Source organism: Bemisia tabaci, chromosome 2, assembly GCF_918797505.1.
Source record: "Bemisia tabaci chromosome 2, PGI_BMITA_v3".
NCBI classification, from domain to species: domain Eukaryota; kingdom Metazoa; phylum Arthropoda; class Insecta; order Hemiptera; family Aleyrodidae; genus Bemisia; species Bemisia tabaci.
Genome location: NC_092794.1, coordinates 38,776,841 through 38,796,829, shown reverse-complemented (window position 1 = coordinate 38,796,829; position 19,989 = coordinate 38,776,841). Strand labels below are relative to the sequence as shown.

The window sequence follows — 19,989 nt, the reverse complement described above, 5'->3', positions numbered from 1 at the left end:
GAATCATTCTGTATGATCTTCAGTAGCTGTTGGTTTGAAAATAAAATAGTAATGAATCAAGATGGTGATGGTCTAGTTGGATTCCACATTCAATAAGCATCTGTTGCAGGTAACTTCTAGTCATAGTCCTAATTGAGTAGGAGTGATAATAAATTTGAAACAATATTTTCATAAAATACAGATTAATATTCTAATTAGGTAATTCGTAAGTTCGTTGTATTGAAAAGGCTGTTTTAAAATTTTGAATGTAAGTAAATTAGTTAAGTTATGCTTGGTACTGTTTCCATTAGGGTGCAAAATGTGATAACCACGAATGATCGTGCTCCTGCTCACAGTGAAAAAATAGTGAATAGTTTCATCTACAGGTCCTTTCATGTTCAGTGAGTGATGCAACCCAAATATACCGATTTCCTTGAAATTTTTTTTGGTGAACGGAAAATACTGTCAAGTAATAACCGTTGGTACATTTTTACCTCTTGGGACCCAAAACTTTGAAAGTTAAAAAATATTCAGATTTTTTCCGATTTGGCCTCTGATGTGCAAAGTCTTGTACCCAAGAAATTTATGTCTCTGCAAGAAATGTATAAATATTCCTCAACATATCACTGATCACTCAAGAGTCTATCAAGCTCTAAGAGAAAAATGTTTCATGACCTTTGCTACTTTCTGAAGCTATCAGATTTTAGCACCATCAGGTATCATTTTCTTTCCTTTTAATACCATCTTGTTTAAATTGTGAAATTTCAAAATATATTTGTGCATTTCTTGGAAAAATGTGAGTTTCTTTGGTACCAGACTCGGGAAATTAGAGGCCGAAACAGTAAAAATGTGAATATTTTTTTCTTTCTGGTCGGAAGAACTAAAAAATTTTACAGCTTTAAAGTAGTGTCGGTGGGTTACATCACTGAATCACTCGGTGAAAAATGACCTTTTGAGTATTTTCTAACTGTTGACATTGTTCTTTAACTTGGTCTGAGCACTTATTTGTTGCCATGCACAAGACATATTCTCATTGATGTATTTTCCATGTACTACCGTCAAAACTCTATAAATATGTAATTCAAGTTCATGCAAAGATTCTTGTTCTTAATATTAATTCTGACTTTTTTCTTTAAAAGAGAAAAGGTAAGTACAGGACATCCGTGTACTTCTTAATTAAAAAAAAAAAAAAAAAAAAAAAAAAAAAAAAAAAAAAAAAAAGGGTACTAATTTCGTTAAGACTATGAGATCTTATTGCAAATTATTTGAGTAAGTATTTGAAAATGAAAATAAAATGCACCTTTTAAAATTTATTAAAGTTTTTTACGTTTCCAACCTCAAAACGTTTATATCCTTTGAGGTCAAGAACTCTCATTCCAGAACTACAACGAACTAACAGATTGCAATTCTGCTCAAAATTCCCTTTTATTTGCCTATGGCACGACTAGCTTTCCTCCCCCCCCCCCCCCCTCTATGTACAGGATGGTGAAATTACATGAAATTTCTCTTAAACTATTTCCAGAAATTTCAGAAAGTTGTGAAGTACAAAGGCTTTCTAAAAGTACCAGGACTGGTTCAATAACTCAAAAAGTAAGATAGCTAGAGGCTTGATCCTGGGCTCCTTTGAAAGATCAACTCAGTATCTATCGATTGAAACCAAAATCAAAACTTTCGGTAAAACCTTTCAAAAGTTACGACACTGTTTGGCAAAAAAATATGTGGACCTCCTAACGTTTTTAATGACGATTTTCTCTTGCCAAGAACACTCTCTAAATTATTAATGATCAGTGCACGGTTCTTTTGCAACTAATCATGGCAAAACCTAATTGATTTGGCGACACTGTCAAGTCGTCGTCGTCTTTAGGAAGCACTTCAGCTGACTTACGACCGTCTTTAAATTCCTTATGCCAGCCGAAAATCGCGGTTCGGCTTAAACAATCGTCCCGCTACACACCTTTCATTTCATTCAGCATATCCGTAGCTGATGAACCACGTCGAACACAGTATCGAATCACAAAATGTTTTTCTTTTTCCACTGCTTTATCTCTTTCCATGATGGTATCAAAAATTGCGAACACAGAAACAAAATCACTATCTGCAGCGTAGACCAAGCACGCACTGTGAACTGTCGACAACTGCCGATTTCCTAGATTTTCTTGGGGTGGCTGACCGCCGATTCATTCTTTCCCCGTGGACTTTAAACCCTTACACCCGAAGTCGGACAACGACGACTTGACAGTATTGCCAAATCGATTAGGTTTTGCCATGATTAGTTGCAAAAGAACCGTGCACTGATCATTAATAATTTAGAGTGTTCTCGGCAAGAGAAAATAGTCACAAAAACGGTAGCGGGTCCAGATATTTTTTTTTTTACAAACAGTGTCGTAACTTATGAAAGGTTTTCCCGAAAGTTTTGATTTTGGTTTCAATCGATAGATATTGAGTTGATCTTTCAAATGCAACCAAGATAAAGCCTCTAGCTATCCTGGTTTTTGAGTTATGGAACCAGTCTCGGTACTTTTTTAACTCCTTATAAAGCTAGGTATGTGCCACGCTCGATTTCCCACTTTTGTATCACACTAAACTCATTTATGAATGTTAAACAAAAGTGACCTTTGTACCAATTTTCTACAAGCCACCGTTTTTGCACAATCTACGGTAGAAATTTTGACAAATCCTTAAATAAAAGAAGGCTTCGCGGTGATAATGAGTCAAAAAGATCCCTTTTTCTTTCAGCTCTCGAGGGAGCAAGGTGCAAACGAGTGAAACATGAAAACTGAGCGCATTTAGGTACATGTGATCTGTCACTTCTACTGCCGAACGGGAGTCTTATCTCGGATGCTGCAAGCCTCTTTGCCTCACTAACCGAATCAGTTTCGTTCTCCCACTCTCCCGTCCTTATGAGACAGACACGCTCGTTTTTCCTCGATAACAAGCCGACCTGCCCTTATGTGCCGAAAGAAAGAGAAACATGGTGTGCTCTAAACACGTTTAATGCAATTAGCATACCACCCGCGATTTTGTGTTCCGAAATGTCATCTAGGAGGCCTTTTGGTTGAGGAACAACAAGCGCAAGCCGCAAAATGAGTAATTTGTCCGCTTTTCAGAAAATGCGAGTTTTCGCCTTTTTGGCGGGTATTTCGGGTTAAGGCGCTGTAAAAGTCAAGTTAGGCTGTGTCTGTGGCTTGTAAATGTATACAATACAATTATAGTCAATCAAGTGTCAGAATTATCCTTTCATCATCGGTTAAAGTGTAAGGCTGACAATACTAAGACAGACTAGTTCCGAATATACTAGTGCTTGTTGTATGCTTACCCTGCAGCCACGTCCAGCACCTATTAATCTTGTTTTTTGTAGGGACATTCCTGGTGGTGCCGTAAGTACTGAGACAGATTATTTACATACTGCGCCAGAGGCTAAAAAATCCCTGATTTTTTTTCCAATTTGAAAAATGAATGACGGCTACATACCTACTGTTCGGTGATTATTTGTTTCAAATAAATGTTTCTTTTTTCCCGTATTACCAATCAATGCTTGTCATTAATGTTTATGCTTTAGAAACTTCCAAGCTGTGACTTTGATAATTTTAGTAAAACTTTGAATCCTTTACAAGTACTCGTATATAACAAGTACCTATTTAAAAGTACCTATTTTTGGAAATAGTCCGTCTTAGTATTTTCAGCAACACCGAGAATCCGCCTGGAAAAACGATGGTTCATAGGGTGGTTGTATTGTGGACGGGAAGGAGGAAGGAATCGCAGGGAGGAGGGGAGGGAGGCCTTTTAACATTTAAAGTACATGAAGATATGTTAAGAAACATTTTCAAACTCTACCCAAAGTTCATTTCAATTTTTTCAGCAATCCAGCCTAGAACGCCCTGAAATAACGCACAAAATCCCCTACAGCTTTTTCTGCTATTTCAGTGCGGTTTGCATTCTTGGTCCCTGAATAATATGTTTAAAATATGTCAGCTTACAAGTTCCTTAGGTCCGTGGAATTGCCGAAAACATTTCCCAAAAAATTCCAATGTCTCATAGCTTTCATTCGTTTTTCATTAAGGCGGAGCGCTAAAACTGACTTTTCGCGGCGCTCGGGCTCACCATGATTTTTAGTGGCCAAATAGGCTAAAAATAAGCTACGGAAAATTTGGGATCCTAAAACCACCCCTAGACCCGTGCGCCATGGCCTAAAGGGATTGAAATTCAATTTTTTTTTTTTTTTTTTTTTTTTGCTCCAAAAGCGGGGAAATAACCGAGTTCCGGCAACTACTGCTCGCATGTGTCAGGAACGGGCGGTCAGTCCCACCCCCCGACAGCCGTAATCAGCTGACAGGGGGTTCGAGAGAGTCACCCGCACCCAGCACACGCGAGATTGAGGCATGCTCGATTAGGGTGGCCCAATTATACACAGCAAAATTTATTTTGCGAATTTTTTTGGTCTTACCCCCTAGAACTGTTCCATTTGATCAAGAAACACTCTCTGCCAAGTTTCAGCCAAATCGGATAATATTAACCCGTGCCGACAGAGCCATCTTTTTTATATGGGATTTTACATTGAAAAACACTTTTTTCCAGAAAAATCCATTTTTCGAAAAATGTGTAATTTCTAGAAAAAATCTGAGGTCATATTCGGCTTTAGCAGGAAAAATTGAGTAGGAAAACATGTATTGGACACTTCAAAAAAAATTTTTACCCCTCGTTAGAGCGGCGAAACAACTGAAACATCTAGAAAACGCTAAAAGAGGGTAAAATGACGGTGATAAATCCCAAATAATTACGTACGTCTGCATCCGAAAACGAAGCTCAACATATGGTAGGTGTTTCATAGGTACTTTTTTACGCTGAGTCCGAAAACGCTATCCATTTTCCTCTCTTCCATCAGGATTTTCCGGAAAATCGATTTTCTTGGATAAAAAGAGGGTTTTCCGGGGAAAACTCAATTTTCAGGAAATAAACCTCAACATGTGACGGATGTTTCTTATGTGTTTTTTAACGGTGAATTCGAAAATCATAACCGTTTCCCTCTATTCCACCAGGAGTTTTTGAGGGACTAAATTTTTCCCGTGAAAAAGGTAATTTTCCAAAATATTCAATAAATTGTCAAATTTACTCAATTTTGCTCACTTTTTCTCCACGTTCCATAAGAATACATACAACTTTAACAGGCATAGGTTTTATTCAGGAGTATGCAATTTGTGTTTTTATGTTTTTTTGCAACTGAGTTAAGAAATTACCTTTTTTTATCCTCGAAATTCACAAGTTTTCCAGGGTTTCGAGTTTTTCCTGGAAAATTACCTTTTTACGGGAAAAATTTTGTTTCTCAAAGGCTCCTGGTGGAATAGAGGGAAACGGTTATGATTTTCGAATTCACCGTTAAAAAACACATAAGAAACATCCGTCACATGTTGAGGTTTATTTCCTGAAAATTGAGTTTTCCCCGGAAAACCCTCTTTTTATCCAAGAAAATCGATTTTCCGGAAAATCCTGATGGAAGAGAGGAAAATGGATAGCGTTTTCGGACTCAGCGTAAAAAAGTACCTATGAAACACCTACCATATGTTGAGCTTCATTTCGGATGCAGACGTACGTAATTATTTGGAATTTATCACCGTCATTTTACCCTCTTTTAGCGTTTTCTAGATGTTTCAGTTGTTTCGCCGCTCTAACGAGGGGTAAAAATTTTTTTGAAGTGTCCAATACATGATTTCCTACTCAATTTTTCCTGCTAAAGCCGAATATGACCTCAGATTTTTTCTAGAAATTACACATTTTTCGAAAAATGGATTTTTCTGGAAAAAAGTGTTTTTCAATGTAAAATCCCATATAAAAAAGATGGCTCTGTCGGCACGGGTTAATATTATCCGATTTGGCTGAAACTTGGCAGAGAGTGTTTTTTGATCAAATGGAACAGTTCTAGGGGGTAAGACCAAAAAAATTCCAACATTGCCAAATTTGGGCCACCCTAATGCTCGATGGTCAGCAGCGCGCGAGTGGGTTCGGACCCCGACTGAAAACCTCCACCCCCCCCCCCCGTCCCCCACCTCCCCAGTCACAAGGACTGGTGGTTCTCCCGGCGAGATATCCCGACCAGACGAGGCAGGTCCGATCGTTCCTCTCGCGGGTATGCAAAGGCGTCGGTGAACATATACCACCCGAAAAACCCCTGGCTGCCAGGAAATTGAGCATCAAGGCTACTACTACTGGCTTGTGAGTAGAACCAAATAAGTTTCGCTCTACCATGTCCCCCGACTTTTTAGCCCTTCGGAATGGAAAAAATCTGACTTTTTTTTTAAAATTTGTTCAAAATATTACGCTAAATCAGATTTTAACATCGTTTTAGGCAGTTTTTACCATTTAATATCAGAATTTTGGCCCTAAACAACTGAAATGTCCTGTACTGTAGCCTGTCACCGACTCAAGTTCGCAACTTTAACGCTTCAGAACAATTATCTTGCATCTAAATACTTCCACTTCTGCTGTAAATCCACACTCAACTAGTACATAACTTATTATTTTCAGTTTTATTCATCCAAATACGTGAAACTATTGACTGTCACTGCGTCACCGGGATTCGCGTCCTGCACCGTAGCCCCCTGTTTTCAGCATCATTTCGTCCGCTAGAGTGCAGCACTGAAGAACTTTGTTTACTTTTTTTGTGTTTTCGTGACTATCTAACGCTGAAGCCAAGCATAGGAAAAAAAACCGCAATGAAAAAGTAAATTTTGACCGTTTTTTTTATGAGTTTCTAGGTTTAACGACCATCTGGGATGCCCTTACCGTATACCTACCTATTTAATGCATAAATCACTCCAAACTTTCGAATTTTGGTATGTTTTGATACGCTCTGATACCCTAAGCTCAAATCCAGAATTTCAACCACATGCGTGAATATGCCCGAGCACCGTTGCCAATAATCACACGATTTGTTCGCACCGTAGCTCACGGCCGGGTCTACGGTACGGCAAAAATGCGAAAGTCATCCAAAAATCGGTGCGCTGTTTGATAGATCATCCTTTTTCACTTCATTTTATTTATCACCAAAATTTGGAATAAATAAATAAATAAATAAAAAAAAAAAAAAAAAAAAAAAAAAGGACGTATTTTTTTAGTACGACTATAAGAAGGAGGCTTTTTTTCGATGGTTGCATAAGGATCGCCATTTTTTTATTTTTTTAATTTTTTCTCTTAGGACTTTTTTTCGTCTGAAGTTCATAGCAATTTATTCGTTAAATATTTATTCGTTAATATTTAACTTATTTTTCTTATTGCCCTTTAAATATTTATTTAAGGTGATTTGTGACCACATTTTTGATAAAGTTACAATTTTGTTTTCTTTCTTTTTTCGTAAAAGTGCACCTGAAACGTTCTAACGTTGTAAAGCTTGTTTTAAAAACTCAGCCTCTAAGATTTGTCCCTAATTATTTAATGCGTTTACTTTAAAATAAAAGCAGTTCATTATTTTTGAAAAACTGATTTATTTACTCTTTTTACCTTTATTGCCTGTAATTACTTACAAAAGAGGCACTTATAGGCTATGCTACAACTTAGCAGTTTATTCCCCAAAGAATTTCAGTTCTTTATAATTCGGCCCTTACATACAGTAATATTTACGGATGCCTCTTCGTCCTTACCGTAGCCCATTTGTCCGTACCGTAACGCTATTGTCCTGTACCGTAGACCAGCAAAAAATTGTACAATTTTTAGCTTTAAAAAGAGCAAACATGCAGAAATTCTTTAAAAAAGTTGTATACCACATCTTCTAAGATAGTTCTAAAGAAATTATTTAAAATTAATCGTTTAATTACAACTCCTGGTATTTATAGGAGAAAAATGATGGCGCAAAATTCTACAAGTCGGAATTTGGAGCAATTTGGGGACTAAATTTTGAAAGTAAAAACTTTGAAGGAAATTTTGTTTTATTCTTCTACAAGAATATATCTCAAGAAGTGCAAAAAAACTTAAAACAGTATTATTATTGCACGTATTGATAGAAAAACCAGCCTGTTTAATAGGTCTACGGTACAGACAAAAAAATTTAACTTCCAGTGAAAAAAGAGGTCAAAAAAAATTTCTGTTGAAAACGAAGATTGACCACAGTTAAAATCGACTTTCCTATAGTATGAGGACTTCAGAAAACATGCTGAAGTCTTAAAATTACTAAAGTCACTTTTTTAAAAAACGATGGCTCCAAGAGCAAAATTTATTTGATTCTACTCTTGTGGTGCGCCCTGGAGGGATCCCCACCGAGCAAACGCCTCCACCCGGCGACAATCCGTCCCCGACGCACCACTACCGACAGACGTTGCCATACCTAGTAGGATCTCAAGAATGACTGACCTACGAAAAGAGGCGTAATTCAGCCAGCTCGGGTGCGTGGGTTCACCATACCCAAAATCCAGAGAAGGATCCCCTGCGCAAAATAGCCTATCATTTTGACCCAATGAATTGGACAAAGATGATAGGCAATACTCAATACACCTCTTCAGCAGCCATAGGAGTCTAGTGCTACTTTTTAATGAGCCCCTTAGTCGGGGCATCAAAAATATAACAAACAAATTGTCCGTTGTTTTACGCACACTTTCAATGTAGTATCATTCGTTCGCTTGACTTTTTTGTACCTTAAACTCCTTCGCTCGTTTTTCAAAAATGTGTTGCACGTAGTTGTTTACGCGTTTCCAGTTCTCTCTGATCTCAAGCATGATGTCCACTAGGTTGTCCGGGTTAAGGGTGCTTCCCAGTTCCACTTCCAGCGCAACTCGTTCCTCCATGGTCTTACTGCACGTGAAATAAGCGTGCTCAGCGTTGCCCTGTAGCCCTCCACACAGTAAGGGGAATTATTTCTAAACGGGACCTTCGAGGTTGAAAAATCAACTTAACTTGTGTATGATAAAATTTTGCGCATTGCGTAGGAAAAATCTTCAATTTTATGAAATGAGTTCACTTTTCATTTCAAGTTCCTAGATTCGCAAGATTTTCCAGTTTTTCTGAAGGCATGTCGAGACCAGTGATTTTCGAGGGTATGTTTGGAGTAATTTGTATTCATTACACATTGCATCTTTATGAGTTAAAATCACATAGAGTTACAGTTAAGTTCCTCAAAAATATCAAACAGCCTTCAAAAAGCAGAAAAGTCAAAATATAAACAATACTTTTCCTCATTTTGTGAGGGCATGTGAAAATGTAACGTCCGCAACAGAAAAGCTACTAAACTTTATGCCATTTAATGCAGGAGCCAGTTTAGAAGTTCGTGTTAAGTGAACGATAGGACACGATCTTCATTGATACTCCAGTAGTGTTAGAACGTATTTAGATACTTCAGTTATCATGTTATACAAAGTCGAAAAATTGTAACGTCCGCAACGGAGAGGACATTATACAAGGCTCTAGCTAGAGGTAATCTCACATTTAACTTGTTTGATAAGCTCGTACTAAAAATTCAGGTACACCACAGCAACTCGATTATGTTTCAATTTATTTTCACTCATTAAGTGTGTTCAATTTTAAATTCAATTTCAGGACACGTTTCTTATTGTTTTCTTAGATAGTTAATACATTTGTCCTGATGATGTGCATTTAAATACAATTGAATTATTGATCGTAACTACTTTTAACCTCTCTTCGTGCTCGACAGCACGGTTATCGTGTCTATCCTGCACCTCCTACAGCGTTACTATAGTGCACACGCGGGGGCCTACATCGGGAATGCGGCTTATTGCTGCTATCTACCGATGCCCACGAAAATCACCTTATCGTGATTTTTTAACACATTATTATGAAATATTTTCGTGTGCTGTGAAAAATTCGGAGGAAATTTTCTGGGCAGTGCACTTGGCCAGTTTTGGATTTTTGGGGGATCGTCTAAATTAAAATTTTTTGTACCGCCTGAGTTTTATGGAATGATTTTCGCGGACACCGGCACCCCCACTTTTGAAGGTGGGTCCCCGGTAGGTAACGTGGCAGTAAATGGCAGTAATGGGCAGTAGGGGTCTCGGGAGGATCCAATTCAGATTCCTTGGGGGTCGATTGCCCTTTCATTTCTGCCATATACGACTTCGTTCGACCTTTAACTAATTTTAGCTCCGTGAACTCGACGGACTTCCAGAATGGCTCAGCCGGAAATGGAAATGCCCACTCCTCGTGGGTGTATGGACATGATGAAGATAGCAGTTACCGGACTGCTAATGAAAATTCTGGAAATCTCTACCGGACAGCGCGAGGAAAGAATATGAGGACCTTCTTGGAAAACGAAAGAGCCATTACTGCGGCAGCTGTAGAGGGCTTAAACGCAGCCACACGAGGGAGGGTCCATGAGCAACTTTCTCCCTTTAGAGAACGGGCGAAAAGTGAATCTAGAAACACGCGAGTGGAGGAAGTCAGAGGGCTCATAGATGTTGCAGGTACACTGTTCGCAGGCTCAGGTCGCTCCCTCTTTACGGAATATGACAAACGCGGATCCTTGCGCTTGTACCATGACGATCGGGGAATGAAAAGAAGCTCCTCCATGACTGGTTTAAGTATCCAAAAGCATATTCATCACCATCATCATCATATTGGCCTCCCGCAATCCAAAACTGGCGAGACAAATGAGGAGAAAGAAGAGCAGCCTAGAGCCGAAACGCCAGACTTGTCATTGTATGGACTCGATGCCCAGCTGAGCGCAGTGCCGACTCAAACGCGCGCGGAAGCTGAGATTGAAGCAACAGGTTGCAAGGACTTGAGAACTCAGGGATTTTATTATGTAAAGATTAAAAACAAAACAGGGAAACGATATATCGAAGATGTGAGAAACATGCGGGCATGGTGCAAGCTGCTAAGACCTCAGATGTATGAAAAATTTAAGCAGCTTGGATGGCTTGATACGGACAACGAAGAGAAGGGTCTGCACGCCATAGTACGGGACCTGACGAAAGTTGGAGTGTTGCTATACTTTACATACACATACATAAAGTCGCTTTTATAGCGCCGCCTCGCGCTCTGCGACGCCCAATCGCCATTGCCCCCTATTCTCCCAGAGATCATCAGGCAATTGGCACCTTCTGATCTCCTCCTCCACCCCTTGTCGCCAACCTTTCACAGGACGTCCACGCGGCCAAACTTCAGAATCCGACTCCTGCCGTGAAAAAGGCAGTTTGACCAACCTTCACATGACAAAATTACACTAAATCGCCGTAATACGCCGTCGCCTTCCTGGAGGAACCCAATCGAAGACCTGCTTGGGTAACCGATCATCTGCCATCCTTCGCACATGTCCATACCAGACCAACTGCTTGGACCTGATATCGTGCACGATGTCCTTCTCCACACCCATTATCTCGCGTACCTTTTCATTGCGAATACTTACTGAGTAAGCCTGTAGCCGGAGCTTTCATGTTTCAATCTCATTCTTGTCTTCAGTCCTCTTTTTGGACTAGAGAGTTGGGATCATGGTTTTTTTTTTTTTTTTTTTTTTTTTTTTTACGATTACGAACCAAAGGCGCCCTTTAAGGCGCCTGAGAGATCGATAAAAAAAATTTTTTTAATTTTTTGGAGGAAATTTTCCTTATTTTTTACACCTCATAGCACGTTTTGAGACCTGGGGAGCTGAAATTTTCTCAAATTTCAATAAGGGACAATGACGCTGAAATGGGTGGAAATAGGGGGGGGGGGGGGACGGCCCTCCACACAATTCTGCTCGGCCCCTTCCAAAAAAAAATCAAGAGCCCAAGATACTAATTAGTCTTGAGGTAAAAGGCATAGGGAATGTAATAAAACCTAACAGTGTTTCGTTTTGAATGAACTAAAACCCACAGTAAGATATGATATGTTTAAAACAAGTCAGCAAAATTTCTGTCATCTGTAACATTTAATTCCATTCAATTTGCCATTGATAATGGCTAAAAAAGAGGTTGTTCCAAAAACGCCGATTTTGGCCCCCCCCCTGGATTTGGCCCAAACTTTGCTCAGATGTTGTACTAAGTGTCCCCGATGCTTGGGCAAAATTTCAGCCCCCTCGGATAATTAGGGGGGAGGGGGCAGGGGGGCAAAGTCGCAATTTTTTTAAAACTTTAAAAATCGATATCTCGCGAACGGTTTGAGTGTAAGTGTTGCGGTTTGCGCTAAAAAACGTTACAAAATATTCTCTACAAGAATATTAATGCTGTTTGCACGGTTGCGTAATTTATCGCGGTCATAAATCGATGTTTTCGATTTTGACGTTTCGAATTTTTTTAGTTTTTCGCCTCTCCTCTCTTTGGAATCGTTGCTACGTGAATGAAAACCTGTTGAGGTGATTCTCCATAAAATTCTGCATCTACCACACTTTGTTTGACCTTGGGGAAACGATTCGTTCGTGAGTTACAGCGATTTTTCTGCGCGTTACCGGTTACGCGCGGGCGGCATATCGGCGGCGCTCCATCCCGCGCGGGCAAGGCAGAGGTTGTTTCACCGCTATAGAGCCTCATATTCATGCTGTAGGCTGTAATTATCGATATTTTCTCCTCCCCCACCCTTCCCCTCCAATAAATATTTTTTTTATTCTTCGTTATACAGGGTATGCCAGACCACCCGTAACAGGTCTTTTTCTCGGTTGGTTTAGGTAGTACAAAGTGGGGGACTGCGGGGTTGAACAGGGAATTGACCCCAAGGAATCCGAATTTCACGGCCCCGAAACCCCCCTAGCCACCCTCGGGGGGTAAAAGGGGGAGGCACAATGTCTCCCGACTTTTGGGATCGTGACCCCCTCTTTACCTCCCAGGGGGGGCATGGGGGGTTTCGCGGCCGTGAAATTTGGATTCCTTGGGGTCAATTCCCTGTTCAACCCCGCAGTCCCCCACTTCGTACTACCTAAACCAACCGAGAAAAAGACCTGTTACGGGTGGTCTGGCATACCCTGTATAACGAAGAATAAAAAAAATATTTATTGGAGGGGAAGGGTGGGGGAGGAGAAAATATCGATAACTACAGCCTACAGCATGAATATGAGGCTCTATAGCGGTGAAACAACCTCTGCCTTGCCCGCGCGGGATGGAGCGCCGCCGATATGCCGCACGCGCGTAACCGGTAACGCGCAGAAAAATCGCTGTAACTCACGAACGAATCGTTTCCCCAAGGTCAAACAAAGTGTGATAGATGCAGAATTTTATGGAGAATCATCTTAACAGGTTTTCATTCACGTAGCAACGATTCCAAAGAGAGGAGAGGCGAAAAACTAAAAAAATTCGAAACGTCAAAATCGAAAACATCGATTTATGACCGCGATAAATTACGCAACCGTGCAAACAGCATTAATATTCTTGTAGAGAATATTTTGTAACGTTTTTTAGCGCAAACCGCAACACTTACACTCAAACCGTTCGCGAGATATCGATTTTTAAAGTTTTAAAAAAATTGCGACTTTGCCCCCCTGCCCCCTCCCCCCTAATTATCCGAGGGGGCTGAAATTTTGCCCAAGCATCGGGGACACTTAGTACAACATCTGAGCAAAGTTTGGGCCAAATCCAGGGGGGGGGCCAAAATCGGCGTTTTTGGAACAACCTCTTTTCTCGAGACGTTCCAATTTTCAAAAATTTGCCGGGGAGACCTCCCATTTCCCCCTTACCCAAATTCTATATCCCCCTGTGTCCCCTCCCACAGAAAATTCCTCGTTCCCTCCATGTAAGGGACACCCTAGGGAGGGGGAGAGATTTGACAAAGTCATTAATATTTTTCCTTCAGATTTTCAGACACTTTTAATCTAATTAGTAATTGCAAAGAAAATCCTCTAATAAATTAGAAGAGCAATATTGACAAAATTTCCCAGAAATTTGTGATTTTCTAAAGGATATTTGGCATCGTCTGAAGGCTCATACGGCAGTTTTCCTTGGCAGTATACTAAGCGGTATTTTCAGAATTCAGGGACGGTCTCTTTAACGGCAATTTAACACCAGTGGCTTTGATTTCGTTAAGTTATTATTTGGCCCACTACACTCATCGGTCTGACCGATTCAGTGCAGTGCAGTGGCTGGACGTCCGCGTCGATATCGCATCGCGCCGATAGCGAAAGACGCGATCAATGCATGGGATTCCTGATTCCCCTGATCGCCGCGCGCCGCACTATGGTCCGAATAGCCGGTTTAAGCGGCAATAAATCGAAAAAGTGAAGTTTGGAAAAAGTTAGATTTTAAGAGGTAGATCGATAGTACATACTGTAGAGAAGACTCCTGTAAAATTTCACTTCGATTAAAGCACTAATAAAGATGTGACAAGCCTGGGAAGTGCGGCGCGCAGAGCACTTTATGAGTGCGATTCCAGTTACCGAGCGGCAGTGCTGTGTTTAAGGGCTTGTTTTCGTCGTTTCACCGTACCTGAAAGTGTTTGGGCACTTGATTCACAAAATATAAGATAAGTTTAAAATGTTTTATGCTGAAACTTTTTTTTTTTATCATATCTAATGCTCTAGATTAACCCTTAGACATAGTCAGTTTTATCAATAAAATCGCAGAAGTAGGACCCAAAAAATATACTTAGCACCTCTGAGCACCTCGTAATTTTACTCGGAAGTTATTGTCATGACTCTAGACTACCTTCAAGTCTAATGGCTGAACCATAGTCCACCATAGCCTCAAGTTATTTCTCATGAAAAATGACGTTTTCGCGTTTCTTATCACTTACTACAATTAGCTATCATATGCCATTGACGATGACTTTTATCATGTTCCATTGTCATATTCTAGCAAATCGAATGCATTAGAGCCTAAATCTGCCCAGGCAGAATAATACGAGTTGATGGGGTTGATCGGGACCAATTGAAACTTTGTGCTCAAGAACAGCAAAGAATCGCCTCGAGAGGCTACTTTGAGGCCCCGTAAAAGTTTTTTTTTTGACGTTTTAAGTGTTTCAAACATATAATCTATTAGTGTAGATATATGTTAGCATAAGTTTAGCCTGGCAGACGAAAACAAGTCTAAACGGTTGATCGGTGGGACTTGAAAGTAAGGCTCCCGAGCAATGAAATTGTCTTAGGAAGCCACTTTGAGGTCCCGTAAACTTTTTTCTTTACGTTTACCCATGTTTCAAACAAATAATTTATCAAAATGGATATATTTAAGCTTAAGTTTCGCTTGGCTGACGAAAACAAGTTCAAACGGCTGATCGGTGGGACTTGAAAGTAGGCCTCTGGAGCCATGAAACGTAGAAGTATTATCCTGAGCTGTCTTTTTCAAGTTCCCTTGATAGTAGTGTTTGACGAGGCTCTACTTTTAGCTTCTTTATAGTCCATCCAATGTAAAATTAATTTTTAAACTTATAAAAAAAAAAAAAAAAATTCTACCGGGAATCGAACCCGGGACATCAAGAAGATGAGTGAGACGCGATGCCAACTGCTCCACCGCTTCAACTCGAACTTGCAACCTCAATTTAAGGTTTGTGAACAAATTATTACCACAGTTATATAAAGTATAAAAATGTTAAAAATGGATTTTTCCTGAAGAATATTAGCATTTTTGCACTCAGCGACCCTAAAAACCCCTGAAAACTCATATTGCGAGGTTTAAACATACGTATCTGATTTAATGCCGCTTAAACCGGCTATTCGGACCATAGTGCGCCGCGACGACACCTATTTCTGTCCCCCACCAGAAACTCTGTCCATTCAAGAGCTGGTGCGCAACCCATTCCGCGGGCCGCCGTAGCTGTGTATGCCGGGTTGCGGGAAACCATTCGACGCAGGAACTTCGATCCCGCTTGTACAAGCAAAATGAACCCAATCCCAGGATGTCACTTCGTAGACTCCCCTTGTGAGTTCAGAAATTACAGATACTTCCAAAAAATTCACGTTTTTAAAATTACAGCTCTGTAGCGCTATTTTAGAGGCCCACTGAGCGCCGACCGGCCGCTCAGTGGTCCTGTGCGGAGCTGTAATTTTAAAAACGTGAATTTTTTGGAACTATCTGTAATTTCTGAAGTGAGCGACCCTCAATAGTCCCTAATAATGCATTTCGCTCAGTTTGAACAGTCAATCTGATTTAATAACAGTCAAATTCGACTTTTTTGCGCGCGAAAATCGGTCGGCGCGCGTTGAGCGGATACTTTAATCGATCATCTCCGGAACCGTTTGGTTCCCCAGCTTAATGGACCACTCGTTGGATGCGGATAAAGACGAACAATTTAAAAAACTGGCTTTAGTTCTAATAAAAAATTGAGATCTTTGTGAATTTTTCGTTTAAAAGAAATTTTCTAGACCTAAAAACTGGAAAAAAAGCACATATGTTGACTAAAAAATGTGATATCGGGATTTCGACCTTTAGAATCTTAAAGTATGCAATTTTAGACGATTTTTCGTCCAAACCGGACCTCGATATCTTTCTTCGTTCGAGAGATATCGAGGTTCACAGGTTTTGACTTCCACCCCCCCCTAGCTCCCACCCAAAATTTTTTGGGGGTCTGAAAATTTGGGAAAAGAAGCGCTCAAGTACATATATGAGTAATCAATAGACAAAGTCTGAAGAAATTCCAAAGGGGGGGGGGGCGAAAAAAGCCGTTTTTGCATCAAGCTCTTTCGCGACAAATAATCCGCAATTATCATATCTTTGCCTGGAACATATTTCACTGATATTTAGTAATTTATCAATTTAAGCATCGATCTTTTTGCAAACGATTGGACATGATCTTACACAGTGGTTTCCTAAAGATATTTTCCAATGGTTTATGGTCATTTTCTACCAGGATGTCATGCCAGTACACCAATCTATGAAATTTTTTAATTGCAAACACAATTGAAAGCAACTCTTTCTCAATCTGAGCATACCTGGTTTCCGCATCATTTACCTAAGCTACGCGATGCCAAAGCGATGGGTTTTTTGGATTGTATTAAACAGGCTCCCAACCCAAATTGAGACGCATCACATTGTACCGTAATAGGCAGTGAAGGATCAAATGTAGCTAACTTTGAGATATTACAGACTGCAACTTTGATGTCTTCCAAACATTCTGAGTGCGCAGTTACCCAAACCCATTGAGCATCTTTCCTCAACAACCACCTCAGGGGAGCAGTCAACTCTGCTAAATTGGGAATGTAGGTATTCGCTGAGATAATTAACAACGCCCAAAAGTTTTTGTAGGCCTTTTTTATTTTTAGGCGGTTGCAAATCCAAGATAGCTTGAATATACTCATCGGAGGGCCGTATACCTTCTTCATCCATTACTTGAACTTGACCCATGTAATGAATCCTAGGTTGCTGAAATTGGTATTTCTTTATATTAAATTTAATATTAATTTTATCAGCTTGTCTTAACACGCCCAACAAATTACTATCATGCTCTTCTACAGTCTTACCAAAAGTTACAATGAAACGGCGAGGGCCTAAAAAAAAATAATAAAAATAAGATCCAAGCCGAAAGAAAAAATTTAGCGAAATTCCGAGGGACCAGCCGGTTTTAATTTACGAGGTGGCCAGAAACCGGCAAAGACCGTAACGTTAAGATGTGAAGAAATGATTAAAAAACTTGGAGAATGATTAATACTTTTGAATTTTAAATGAATAACACGTAAGCACTTGCAGAGTGCAAAGACGCTCGCAAACTAGCGTGAATTTAAAATATACGCTAGGGTGAAATATTTATTAAAGACCGTATTGACGATGCAAAAAGACAATGAGGGGGGAGATTAATAATTTGGAATATTAAATGAGAAACACGTAAGCGCCTGCAGAATGCAACGACGCTCGCAAACCAGCGTGAATTTAAATCTTACGCTAGGATGAAAAATATTAACTAAAGACCATAGCAACGATGCGCAAAAAATGAGGGGAGATTTAGGTGACTGATTAATGATTTGGAATTTTAAATGAATAATACAGAGGTAGAATTTAATTCATGTGAGAGAAAATTTTAACCATAAGCATCAGTGAGGATGCTCGCAAATAACGTGAATTGCGAGCGTACGCTAGGATTGTAAAAGAAGTTGAAAACATAAATATTAGGGACAGCCACTAATACTCGCAACTGACGCGATTGCAAGCTAACGCCAGGATATCAACATTTTTAAGAAAGAAGTGAAAACGTAAGTACAAGGAATAAACACATGTACTCGCAAACTAGCGTGAATTGCAACGTACGCTAGGGTAGATATTTAATTAAGGAACTCGAAAAAAGAAAAGGACAGAAAGAGGAAAGAGAGAATTTTAAGGGTGCTTGTTGCAAGCTTGTATACAAATATCTAAACGATATTTACATACAAGTTGCTTATGCTGAAAAAAAAATAATTATTAATAAAGCATCACTTGATAGCTTACTGAGCTATATTGTCATAAGATATGACACTTTTCCACGTCCTTGACTAGGTCTCGGAACTGCTCCGCTGGACTGGGGAGGAAATCCACTTTGTAAAAGAGGGGAGCCAAAATGTTTGAGCTGCGAACTCCTGACTTCGTTCTTCGTGCTTGTAAGGCCAGGAAAGTGCATCTTCTTGGTGAATCTCAGTGACCTTAGCCCAAGGTGTGAACTGCCAGGATTGATCACGAACTTCGTTCTTCAAGCGGGCAGAGAGCCTCCACTACATAACAGGAACAGCGCCTTCTCAAGGGGCCATTCCTGTCAAATCATTTAACTAGTAGTTGACTGTCTGTTAAGGTCCAACTAGAGGTTGGTGTGTCTTGTCAATTTACAACTACTGGTTGAGAGGCTGTTAACGGGCTGAGTTTCAACTGGTGCTTTTTCTGCCTGTTAGATTTCAACTAGGACTTCAGACAAAACATTCGTTCCGGTTCTTCGCGTTTCACTAGTTCACAAAGAGCCTGATTTAACTACCTGGGCTCGGGTTGTGGAGCCCACCACCCGCACCCTCCTCTTTGCAAGGGTTGTTTTGTCGTCTCTTTCAACTGCTAATTGAATTTTCGGCAAGGGTTCCCAGACATTAGATACGACCTGATGTAGGATATGAGGGAACAAATCATGTTAATGCACTATTTGGCAAGTAGGTAGTCTTTGTCCAGTAACTAGAGGTTGAAAATCAGTGACAAGACTCTCCTTCAGGTCGAAATGGAAGTTACCTTTAACTGGTAGTTCGTCAACTAGCAGTTGAGACCCGATTTGACAGGAATAGCACTTTAATTACTTGCAATGTCCTTGATCCACGACTAAAGCTGAGCGCAAAACTTCCTTCTTCATTCAAGTCCGAGACTCCGAGTCCAATTTCCAAAATGAGAGAGAGAGTGTCCAGTCCAAATGAGGTCCAAGAGAGTTCCGTCCAGTCCGGCAGGTGAGACACCAGTGAGGAGAGGAGCGGGTTCCTGGGTACTCCATGACCGCGCAAGAGCCAAAAGGAACAAAGCTTCGAATTCGGCCGACCGGTGACGCGCCACTGGGCTGATTTGTGCTAACGGCGGAGTGAATAAACTGGTGTTTTTAATCTTGGATCTGGACCTTCTGCATTTTTAATAGTTGTAATTGATAGCTCTCAACGAATACTTTTCAGAAAAAACAACAGTTTCGTGGGAAATTGCGTGCGGAGAATAAGAAAAGCTCATCAAATGGTCACAATGAGCAGTTACTCGCGGAACCTCGGGTACTTAAATACTGATATAAAATGAATTCAGGTGTATATTGAAAGGTTTTATGGTAGATTTGTAAAGAAGGTAGCTATTAGAAGTGATCTAAAGTAATAGGAACGAAAGTGCCCTTCTCTGCATGCTAGTTTTAACGATGGTAAGTGCTGACTAGGCGGGAGGGGAAGTGGAGCGGCGGGCTCTGCGCGCAAGCACGGTCAAAGCTGGAATGATTTCATTGGCTCTTGAAAATTTGTTCGGCGGAGCTTTGACTATGCAGCGAGCCAATGAGGAGTGGTGTTCGCGCGGGAAAATTCAAAAACTGGCTTTTTCCCTCATTCTTAATTCCCGCTCGCGATTAATCTTTGCGCGGGAAGCGGATGTTAGCTGAGAGCAAAGAGAATGAAGGGAGGAGCTACACAGGCAGTAGCGCACTTAGTCATTGGTGCTCGCATAAATGCGGAAGCTGGTTTAATTTAATTCTGAATAATTTTGTTTTGTAAATTTAGAG

At 40.3% G+C, this 19,989-nt stretch overlaps 2 protein-coding genes across 3 annotated transcripts in view; one reads left to right on the top strand and one right to left on the bottom strand.

Moving 5' to 3' along the window:
- The window catches only part of LOC109039410 (uncharacterized), a 94,799-nt gene extending 93,724 nt beyond the window's left edge, over positions 1-1,075 (top strand). For both annotated transcript variants that reach the window (XM_072297288.1, XM_072297286.1), the window contains one exon: positions 1-1,075. In XM_072297288.1, coding sequence (XP_072153389.1) covers positions 1-16 — 16 coding nt within the window. In that variant the 3' untranslated portion in view covers positions 17-1,075.
- LOC109038018 (tRNA (cytidine(32)/guanosine(34)-2'-O)-methyltransferase) overlaps positions 1-19,989 on the bottom strand; it is a 270,186-nt gene that overhangs the window by 136,534 nt on the left and 113,663 nt on the right. The gene's annotated exons all lie outside the window — the stretch shown is intronic.